Source organism: Solanum stenotomum, chromosome 11 (genome assembly GCF_019186545.1).
Source record: "Solanum stenotomum isolate F172 chromosome 11, ASM1918654v1, whole genome shotgun sequence".
Classification (NCBI taxonomy): Eukaryota; Viridiplantae; Streptophyta; class Magnoliopsida; order Solanales; family Solanaceae; genus Solanum; species Solanum stenotomum.
In genome coordinates, this window is record NC_064292.1 from 54,741,875 (window position 1) to 54,753,750 (window position 11,876).

Below are 11,876 nucleotides of genomic sequence, written 5' to 3' on the forward strand. Positions count from 1 at the left end.
AGTGTTTCTTTGCTTAGATTACATTAATTTCAGAGATGATTAATCAAATGTCTTTCTTGTACTTATTAAAATAGACTAGATGATATAAGCCCGTGCAAGCACGGGCCCAACGATCTGCTATCGTGACCGACAAAGAACATTGTCATACTTTATATTGTATTTGATTGTTTCATAATCCAACTTATTGCTAATGCTTTTAGGAGATAAAATTGGGTTGAAAGAACACTCTATATATAAAAGAGTGGTTAGGAAGAGAGAAAGTGAACTGACTTTAGCGGGAAAGGAAAAACATAAGAGGTGGAATTTCATTATCATGATCCATGAATAACACGTTAATATTCACAACTATTTGTACTACAACTATCATTTAGTACAATTTTTCAGTTCTAGAGTAACTATTGTTGTTTCTAAAACAGCTTCAAGAACTAAAACTGTGTAGTTAGTTGTGTTGTATCCTGAGAAGATGAAGCCTGTAGGGCTGCAACACAGATCAAGCTAACATCAGTACAGTCATAGTATACATAGATGATAAACAGGTTTGAAATACTTTCAGAAATTCTCTCTTTGTCAAGTGGTCAAATTATATTCAACAACCTCTCTTATACCATTAAATGAATGGCTACAAAGGGACCAACGAAAAAGAAATTAAAAAAAATTGGAGCACCTTTCTTACCTTATAAATAATGAAATGACTAGCTAAAAGTCCAATCACAAGCTCAAATTACCCCTGCTACGACCTCAAAGAATCTGCATTTTCAATATTGAAACAATGTTATAGATTCAAGAGAGTATATATCAACTGAGACAATTTGTAGATAATAATCAGTTTGCAAATTGGTTCTTTAATAACTTAGCAGAACTCCCAACAGAACAATAATAAGCTATATGCGGAAGAATAAGAAACCTAAAAATTCAATTTTTGTTACACCAATCCAAACTCCCTACCCTCATCGAAAAAAACGCCCTCCTAATTAATTCCATGCTTCCTAATATGCCAAGAAGCTGACCCCCTTATTTCCATACTTCCTACAATGTAAATAATAAATTTTAGATGCAATATTTTACATTACCATTACAGATTTTCAGAACAATTTATAATAGATAATTAATCAAATTAAAGAACATGCTCATCGCAACTTCAACAATAAAAAATGGTAGATGTTAACGACAAATCAATATCTTTGAACAATTATACCCTTGACTTATCCCACATAAAAATTACATAGTTGCAACATCACTAATCCTTGTGATGAAAAGAAGAATGTTATATTTCCTTGAATAAATTTGAATAAACCAAATTAGATTTGGTGAGCTTTCATCATGTAAGTTTTAATCGAACTCCTTGGATACATTACAAAGAGTTAATCAGAATGTATAAGTTCAAAGGAAATCAGTGTTGATTAGTACCCGAAAGAAATTGTCTCATATGCACAAATGAATTAGAGTTTGTTGTTCAAACCATCAATTATAAGAATTAAGTAGCAGTTCATATCATTTTTGCATTAAAGAGATGTCAATTTATCTAGTATTTGTGTTGAGCTCGAACATCATGGATATGAAAACGTAAGAAGTTACAAACTATATCACGTGTTTATAGGGTTAGAGTGCACCCTATTAGAAATATGAAAATTAATAGCTTTCTGAAATCAGTTTGAAATTAACGTCAATTTATTTAGTATTTGTGTTGATGGGATGTAGCAGGTCATCTTAATGGCAACTTCTTCTCCATTCTGTATATTCACACTTGAACCAATAAAGCAGCAAGAAGCAGAAAAGATAAGAAACACAAAAGAATAGCTAATAAAACAACTAAAAACACAAAATTCAAAAGTAAAGGAAATGGGGTTGACCATAGAATCAAATCTACCAAGTGACATACTTAAATAAAGCTCACCAAAAGACCTTTGTTTTCCTCTTCAACAGATGAGAGGAATACGATGATTGAATGAAATAAATCACAATAATCAAAATTAAACGAAGGAAAAAACTCACCAGAATTGAGAGTTGAAACAATAGACAAAGTAGAATCAAATATATATATATCAAAAGGTATTGCAATGTAACATTAATTTGAGTATGAGAGGAAGGATGTTTTTACTAAGGAGGAGGAGAGGATTCAGAGGATAAAGATGGAATAGTTGATGTGCTGGCTGTTAGCATTCAATCTAGATGACACGTAAAATAAGAAAATCTTACTAAAAGACTAAAATACCCTTCAGCTGAAATTTATTGGCATTTAACAAACATGTTGATACCAAAAGGCATCCCACACTTCTAATATAGTAGAAAAACATTTAACAAACATGTTGATACCAAAAGGCATCCCACACTTCTAATATAGTAGAAAAAAGAAAAAAGAGTGTGACACTTATTAATTTTTTTTAAAATAATAAATTTAAAAATTAAGTTGAGAGTCAAAATTACTAGGTTTTGTCAAAAAAAAAAAAACTAGGTTTAATAATTGAAATTAACTAATAATTCTTTTCATTTATGGTTATGGACTTACTCTAAGAAAAAATGGACCATATCCCTGCTTTTGATTGGTTGGTATCTCGGGAAAAAATGTAAAATTAAGTACTTTCTTGTAAATTTATATGTTTTCTTTTGTAGTCCATAAAAAAAATGACAGTTCTATATTTAATAAAAATTAATTTAAAATATTTATTTTCTCCTTAATGAAATGATTTTAAACCACAAGTTTCAAAAATATTTCTTTGTTTCTTCGATAATTGCATACGCAATTTCTTTTGCGAATCTGTTAGGTAGTTTTTGGATGGGTTGTTATTTTCAATCAAAATGAATGGATGAAGTCAAGTCATGTTGCCGGTGACAAAGCAATTGCCTTTGTTTTTCTTTACACCTTTATCTACTTGTACTTTTAATGGTTCATTGTGTGCATATTACATTGGAGTTTCCAAGAAATCTACTACATTTTATTGCATTTGACTAGTTATTTATCTTCAATGCAATGAAGTCTCCATGCTTTGTCAGTCACAAGGAAATTGTTACGATATTGCCTTGCTATTTCAAATAAACAAGACCCACAATTTGTTAGGTGTAGTTTTATTTTATTGTTGTTTTATTAAGATTATATCCGAGGCTCAAACCCAAAATAAGTCAACCGAAAATTTAAGCTTGTTCATACAAGTTAACTCACCATGGTAAATCATGGCTCAGCACAAGAGAAGAACATTTTTTTTTGATTTTGGAGAGAATAGTATATAAAAAGAGAAAAGACAATTAGTAAACAATGAATGATTGAGCATGAAAAATAAACCTCCATTTCACCATCCAACAAACAACAAAATGTGGCTCTGTACAAAAAAAATTCTTATAAAATTTGAAGAAAAAAAAAAAAGTTGCTTCTGGTGTATGATCATTCTCATTTTAAAACGGATAGTCTAGCTTCATCTTGGTGTTCACTATCATCATGGCTGTTAGTTCATCATTGTTTCTGAGAAGATGAGCAACTCGCCTCAATCTTAGGTTTATCTTTATACAATAAACGAAGTCCAAACTCCTTCATTTCTCCAGTGGAAAATATCCTAATGCGCCCATAGTCATTTGGTGTTTTTCCATTTGCCTTAGATTTATCCAACAAGCCAGTAAGAGGTACCAAGAAAAAATGAATAGGAGATTCCTGAAATTTTCCTGAATGATTGGATAAGGCAAGTTTCTGGGTGATACGCGTCACTGGCCTCTCATCATAACAAATCAAATGAGCTATTGCGTCAATTAATTTGCCAGAGTAACATACAGCAAATCCCAAGAAGTTATCACTTACATACCAATTTTCAGGCAATTTGACTGATATACTTCTACCATCTTCCCGATGGTCGAACCATCTTGGTATTGGTATATTCCCTGTGAGGGTGAACACTCTTAGTGACAAAGAATCTGAAGCAGAGATATCATGCTGCAATGCTGAGAAATTCTGGAACAATGAATTACAGATCCAATCAGTACTCCAATCTACACATATTGTATCTAATTGCTGTGTAAGCCTCTTGCAATCTAATAAGTCCAAGATTCGAAGAGCACCAAGTTGGCCTATGCTATCTAATAAGTCCAGAAGCACTCCATCTGTTAGATTGCAGAAACTGAGATCCAAAGTATCCAAGCATTGCATCCCCGTGAAACCTGGCAGCTGTCTAAGTCTCTTGCAATGTGATAAGTTCAAGGTTTGAAGAGCACCAAGCTGGGCTATGCTATGAGGCAAATACTCAAAATTATTTCCCTTGAGATTTAACTCTTTCAAAGAGGATAAGGATCCAATGTCTTGCGGAAGTCCTCCATCTATTATATTGCAGTAACTGAGATCCAGAAATTCCAATGAGCGTAATCCCTCACTCACCTGAGGGAACACGAAGTTCACTGTATGTTTTGATTCTTCTTTTTCTAAAGTCAATGATTTAAGCTTGTTCAACTGGACGATGGAAGACGGAGGTCGTGAGATTAGAGTACAGTCGGCATTAAGATACTCTAAGTTTTCCAAATCACCTATCTCTTCTGGCAAGCTTTCAAGTTTTGACCAGTTTGACACATTTAGCCACACCAAACCTTTCAACTTCCAAATGCTGCTTGGAAGAGATACAAGGCCATCCATGCCCCTCAAATCTAGCTCTGTAAGATGAGGTTGGAGGTCAAAGAAAGATAATGGCAGTTCCCTTATCCCAGAGCGTGACATCTTAATCTTTTTGGTAGTTCCCTGCTTCATTATTTCTGGACATTTCTTTAAACTAGAGCAGAAGCTTAGATTCAAAGATTCAAGAGATTCCACATTAACATATGGAAACCTCTCAAGTTTTGTACAATCAGACAAATTTAACTCAATGAGTGTTTTGCAATCCTTGAGGGAAGGATGAACTTCTTCAAGACTCGTACATAGCTCTAGATTCAAATACTTCAAATTTGGCATCCCCTCAAAATCTGGTGTTCTCTTCAGGCTTTTAGAGCAACTTAGATCTATCCTTTGTAGAGACGGAAATTGTGGCAGCTATTCAAAACACAAAAAGAATGATGAAATAGAACAAATAACTTATTTAATTTAAACACAATAATCATATATAATTCTAGGACAATTAAAAATAGAAAGTATCTCAAATAGAATGGTACCTTTGTTTCATTCCATAAACAATGCAATGAATTCCATCGGAGATCAAGATGAACAAGCCTTCTGGGATTAAAATTTTCTGGCAATGAATTCCAAGGATATTCATGCCAGACAAAGCAACACAAGTTGTTGGGCAGGTACTCAATAGAGCCATCTTGGCCTAATAGCCTTTGCATAGTTTCCACATAAGATGATCTGTCTTCAGGAAATATGCCTAATATCCTAAGACTTTGCATATTTTGCATTGCGTCTTTGCTAAAGCATGGTTTTTTAGAATAAGTAAACCAGATTGCTTCCATTTCCCTTGTCCCCTATAAAAAGATCATGAATCAACATGTCATGTACAATCCACTTATCAATATCATTGTTTTCTTACAAATTTTTGTCATGTTTTATATTATTTATTATTGTACTTGAAGAGCCAGCACCATCAAATAAAATTTTAGGTACAAATATTAGTTAAGAGAAATGCTTTGCGTAGTTAATTTTATTTTTTAATGATACATTTTTGGAGAAGTTTATTAGACTCAAGTTAAAAAGTTTTCCATGCTCTCATAAAACAAAAATGGTAACTGAAATAGTGCCAATAACTGTCATCTTTTAAATGAAAAAACAATTAATAATGATCAAGTGAATTAGTAAGGTAATTAAGTTTTGGCCCTCCTAAATTTTATTTTTTCATTTCTGAATTTTATTAATAAAAAATTACTTAGGGTAAATAAATGGGTGATATTAGCTTTAAAAAAATTATTGAATAAATTAGTATGAACAAATTAAATACTGTATAAATTTCAAGTTAATCCAAAGAATGATATAAGATTAAATATATTAAGTGGCTATTAGAGTAATTCATACCTTATTAACATGAGATAAACAAATAGGTAGTGTGGATTTGAAACAACTTAAATGACTTGTGCCTCAGTATATGAAGCTACAGGAACAGAGTATATATATATATATATGTTTGAAATATGAATACTATTGCATTGTTTAGCTTAGCTTACTTACCATATTCCCCATCATCACATCTTCAAAATCTTCAACATTCCATACTCTGCTAGGTTTTCCGGAATCTTTTTGCTTTTTCACTATATATCTACCCATCTCTTGAATTAAGTCATGCATTTGAATTGTTTTATATTTAGAGATGAACACAAGAGATTTCTCAATTAGACCACACAATCTGATACGGGGGTACAAATCATAGCTCTCAAGAATTTTAATGATGTCATCTTCCTTCCTCCCTCTAAAGAAGCATGCGATATCTAGAAACATCGTTTTCTCTTCATCTTGCAACCCTTCAAAACTTATTTCGAGTTTTTCAACAACATCTCGACTAGATTCTCTCTTTATCTTGTCTACAGCTTCTCTCCACTTAGTTTTATCTTTATTATATAACCAAGTCCCCCACAATCTCAACGCTAAAGGAAGACCTTTAGCATGACTGACTACCTCTAGAGCCAACTTCTTAATATACTCATCTGGAGCTTCTCCCTTGAAAGCATAATGATTGAACAACTGAATAGCATCAGGTTCGAGTAGTGTAGCCACTTCATGTACATGTACTACTTTATTCATCCCTAAAACTTCCTTATCTCTAGTTGTTGCAATAATTCTACTTCCACTGCCAAACCAACCAAGATCCCCTGCTAAATACTCCAAATGATCACGATGATTGATGTCATCAAGCACAACTAAAACCTTCATAAAACGAAGTCTTTCAGCTATCACACTCTTCCCTTTCTCCCTATCCTTCACATATTTTTTGTCTTCCCTTAACAGTTCAGAGAGAAGTTCATTTTGTAGAGAATGCATTTTATTTATGTTAGTTTCTTTTACATCCGCAAGGAAACTTTTATATTGAAATTGAGGTGAGAGTTTATCAAAAACAGCTCTTGCTAGAGTCGTTTTACCGACTCCCCCCATTCCCCAGATCCCCAAAATCCGAACACCATCAGGTTCCATCTCTAGCAGGGATTTTACTTCCTCCAAATGAGTATCTATTCCCACAGTATATTGCAAATAAGATGAAGAAGTCTTGCATAATTTGGAAGAAACATCGTCAACAAGTTCTCGAATACATTCTGATTCAATCCTACAAAAAGTAAGTGCATAATCATGATAGAAGGGTCAAGGGACAAGGTACATAAATCGAACTCCTCAAAATATTATCTATGGAACAATGTCATTGAGTAAATAAATTGATGTAACTATACAAAATCAACACAAGTGACTTTAGCAAGTAATTTAGTATACTTGGATGACCATAAAAGTTATACACTCCATATATAGAAATAAATAAATTTTTGAGGTACAGATTTGTTCTATAGTAGAATACTCCCATTAGATAGTATGTATAGCTAGTCTTCATGATAAGTAAATTTATGTGTTTTTTACTCACCTGCCATGAACATTATAACCTTTTAGATTCGCGGCAGCACTTAGAGCAGTCCTCCATCGTTTCACCTTCTGCATCCCCCCAACATCATCCTTATATCTCGATTCGTGTTTGGAAAAGGCTTCTGCAAAGTTCTTTATTTGGTGTCGAACGTCTGATGGATCCACATCATAAAAGATCGGTATGACTATTTGTTTCTTTACTTCCTTGCATTCTATGATCTTCACTAGTTCGTTCAAGCACCAACTTGACGTAGCATAATTCTTTGAGAAAATGACAAGAGCAACTTGAGACTCTTCGATAGCTTTCAAGAGTTCTTCTGGGATGGAATCGCCATTCTCTAGCCTTTTATCATCTTGAAAGGTATTTATTCCCCTGTTTTTCAAACCTTCATACAAGTGACTTGTAAATGTTTTACGGGTATCTTCACCTCTAAAACTTAGAAAGACATTGTACTTCCATTGAGTACAGTTTTGTGAATCACTCGCATACGAAGAAGAAGAAGATGCCATGGATTGGGTTAATTGTCTAACAAGAAAAATAAAGTTATAGATTAGGATGGAAGGAGTAACGATTAACAATAACGATAGAATGAGATAAAATTTAAAAAAATTCAGAGCAATTACAGTAACTGAAAAACTTACAACCTGTGTGCGGAGGAAGACGACGAGGACAGAGATGGATTTCTCCGGCGTCGATCATCATCGGAACCGGCGAAGTGACGTTTATAAATAGAGAAAAAACCCATGAAAAATAGAGTAACGAGAAGAACGAGTATTGCTAACGCCATTGATGAATCGAAAGGTGCAGTAAGCTCAATGACTAAGAAATTGCCCTTCTTTTTTCTTTGCACTTGTATGTGCAAAGAAATTTTTAGTAGTCCATTGTGTGGATATACATTAGAGTTTCCAAGAAATTTTCTACATTTATTGCTTTTGACTGATTGTTTATATTCAATGCAATAAAGTTTAGTCTTCATGTTTTGTTGGTAAAAAATTTGAAAGACGGGGTCTACTCCAATTGAATTATTGCTATGGGTTCCACTGCCACAGCAATATGAACACAGTGGACATCTCAAAATATAAGTGCATGAAGCTACAAGGAAAGGCTATATCTTTGAAAAATATATCCGAATGAATCAAATTATTGTGAGTTAGTTCTACTTAGAATTATGTATCCGCATAGATGCCTGACTTAATTCAGATTCGTGTTGAGAGGTCTCACATCGAGGGTAAAACACTTCCTAACAAGGACTAGTCAATAATCAAGGCACAAACCCAAAATATTTAATTAAGAACGAAGGAATATTATGACTCTACCATAATCATTATTATTATTCGATCTCTCATTTAATAATTGTAATTAAATAAAAATTCTTTTTATTTATGGTTATGGACTCACCGTAAGAAAAATTGGACCATATCTCTGCTATTGATTGATTATTATTTGGAAAAAATTGTAATTAACTAATTTCTCTGTTTTAATTTATACGATTACTTTCTTTTTTAGTTTATTCCAAAAAAAATGATGGATAAGAAACAAACGATATACACTCCTATCAATAGTTGCTCGACCACTTGAGCTACATTGGTTTCAAGAGAGGTGTCACATCACTTCTATTAAAACGGGAGTTATATAAATATCTGTAGGTTCAAGAAGATTGGATTATCGTAGACCCAACTTCTTTTCTCAAGCAAAGAATCTAGTTGTTTTGTAACAAACAGAGAAATTTGTCATTGGATGGAAATAGAAAATACTCATTTTGTTTCAATTTGATTGTTTTATTTTTTTATTTTTCAGTCCGCTTAGGAAAGAATGTATATCTTTCCTTTTATTTAAAGGAAAATAACGAGGGCAACTTGAGAGTATTTGAAAGCTTTCAAGAGTTCTTCTAGGATCAAATCGCCATGTTTTAGGCTTTTATTAATTTAAAAGGTGATTATTTTCCTCTTTGTCAAAAGTTCGTACAAATAACTCGTGTAATTATTTTAATAAAGGTGTGAGAGCCATTCGCCTTACAAGGGCCTCACACGTGCCTTCCATTTTACATTGTTAACCGCGTTAAAAATTTTGGGGTAAGGTGTGGGGATCATGTGCCTTTACCCCTTTGCTTTTTAATATTTTTTTGTTGTCATTTTGGAATTTCGGCCAAAAAATAAACTTGTCCTCTCTGGACTACAAACTGGACTGCTAAAAGTACAAGCGGATGAAGCTTCAAAGAAAAAGAGTTCCAAATGAGAAGAAACAAAATTTTAGAAGTTAAATGGAATTATTGTAATGGGCGGAGCCACTTAAGGTGAAGGGTGGTTTGGTGCACACACATCACTAGAAAATTATGTGGTATATCGAGATTAAATATTACTCTATTATTACAAGTGTATATTTAATTTTTTACACACATAACTAAGAAAAATATTTGTACACTCTTCACTAAATTCCTAATTCCGCTACGAAATTTATTGCTCCACAAGTACAAACACCAACCTCCCTTTATCTTCTCTGCCAAAAAATGATTGAAATTTGTCTTTAATTTCACAGAAAGAAAGCAGACGACTTTGACTTTATAAACTCCACTGGAATGGAAGATGTAATTATTGATATTTTTTCAAAAAAGCTTTTTGCATCTAGTGTAATTTTGTACCACACATTTAAAAAATCACCAAAAAATGTGGTGGAGCGGATAAGATTGCTCCTCACTTAATCAGAGGTTTCGGGTTCGACATTTCCTCCAAACGGGGCCTTAAGTGGAGCGAATTCAGAATAGTAGAGCTCCAATGCGGTACCAGATACCAGATAAAAAAACAAAAATAAAATAAAAAATACATTCTAAGAAATTTCAGCTCCACAAATCCAATGGGGTTTTAACCATACATTTATTACTGATAGGTTGAATCTATCACAATTGATTATATATGAGTACGTTTCACCATCTCTTAAATTTCTATGACTTGAAATTTGGTACAAAATTATTAACTAGTAAGACAATATGTAATTATTTTAAATTATAAAGTGAATTAGTATTTAGGGTAGAAACTATAAACTATAAATTGAATTAGACTTGACTTTGCAATGAATTGATGAAGTCAAGTCATGTTGTCAGTGACATAAAAATTACCCTGGTTTTTTCTTTGCACCTTTATTTGCTTGTACTTTTAATGGTCCATTGTGTGTATATTGCATTGAAGTTTCCAAGAAATTTCCTACTTACTTCTAATAATGTACATATTTATTAAAATAACTTTTTTGACCGGTTATTTATCTTCTATACAATGAAGTCTACTCTTCATGCTTGGCCAGTTATAAATAAATTGCTAGGTCATTATCTTATAGTTTCAAATAAACAAGGCCCACAATTTGTTAGGTAAAATTTCATTTTATGTCTTTATAGTTAGATTATTTTTATTCATTTAATTTATTTTCAATTGAGAAATATTTTGATTCTAAGGTGAGTTTTAATGGATATCAATAAAATTGGTATGATGTTTCTAGTTAAAATTTTATCTGAGACAATATCTTATTAGGATTGGTAAAGTTAGAGCGTGATCAATACCTCTTGACATGAAAATGTTTATTGATGCAGAAGTATTAAAACTAACGCGTCCGACATTAAGTTTTTTGTTTTTAAGGCAGAGATTTCCCGAAATCTAAAAATGAAGTAACAGAGTCGAGTTGTTCTGAAATATATATATATATATATATATATATATATATATATATATTGAATTAATTTCAGAAAATAAATTAAATTAAAAACTTGAATAACGCTAAAAGATATTATAAATCAATTAAGGAATAAAATGTTTTTTTTTTCGAAAGTAGAATACAAGTGAAAAATTAAATTAAATTTCACGAGTGAGAAAATTTTATAATTTTTTTTGGAAATTAAAATATACGAAAAGTAATAGACAAGGATATATAGAATCTCTTTATTTTACTCTTCATATTTATATTCCTTAAATATATAGTGTTAAACAATAATTATGCACAAATCATTATCATATTTCAAAATATGAAAAGGTAACATTTTAAGTTTTATTTATGCAGGATGATTGGTGTGTGAGTTTGCTGGATTTGAATTTTTATTTTTGAGATATTATTAGAATTATTATCTACGCATATTTAAAGTTTAGTATTTGTTTGATAGTATTATTTAATTATTAGATAAATTTTGAAATTATCAATAAATTAATAGTTAGGATTACATCAGGCACATAAACTAGTTAAAAAAGAAAGAAGAGAAGATGTTGACCAAAAAAAAAAGTATAAATTGGAAAAAAGTGAGTACCATTTATTAGAGGACTAGACACCATTTTTCAAGGAATGCTGTTATTAGCAAATTCCTTACACAATTAAAAAAAAAAAAAA

General features: G+C 31.9%; 1 protein-coding gene, 1 long non-coding RNA gene and 1 pseudogene across 3 annotated transcripts in view; 1 reads left to right on the plus strand and 2 right to left on the minus strand.

Moving 5' to 3' along the window:
• The window catches only part of LOC125843862 (uncharacterized), a 573,332-nt gene extending 564,964 nt beyond the window's left edge, over positions 1-8,368 (minus strand). Inside the window, exon 1 of the mRNA XM_049523084.1 lies at positions 8,159-8,368. Coding sequence (XP_049379041.1) covers positions 8,159-8,301 — 143 coding nt within the window. The 5' untranslated portion in view covers positions 8,302-8,368. The remainder of the gene's footprint in view (positions 1-8,158) is intronic.
• Positions 1-11,876, plus strand: part of LOC125843894 (8-hydroxygeraniol dehydrogenase-like) — a 74,096-nt pseudogene that overhangs the window by 2,975 nt on the left and 59,245 nt on the right.
• Positions 285-2,083, minus strand: LOC125843934 (uncharacterized). Of its 2 annotated transcripts, none has more exons than XR_007444087.1 (3): positions 1,993-2,083; positions 674-747; positions 285-478 (listed from the first exon to the last, which is right to left on the minus strand). It is a non-coding gene; the product is annotated as an uncharacterized LOC125843934 (long non-coding RNA). The 2 variants fall into 2 exon arrangements; XR_007444088.1 differs by lacking the exon at positions 1,993-2,083 and adding an exon at positions 946-1,027.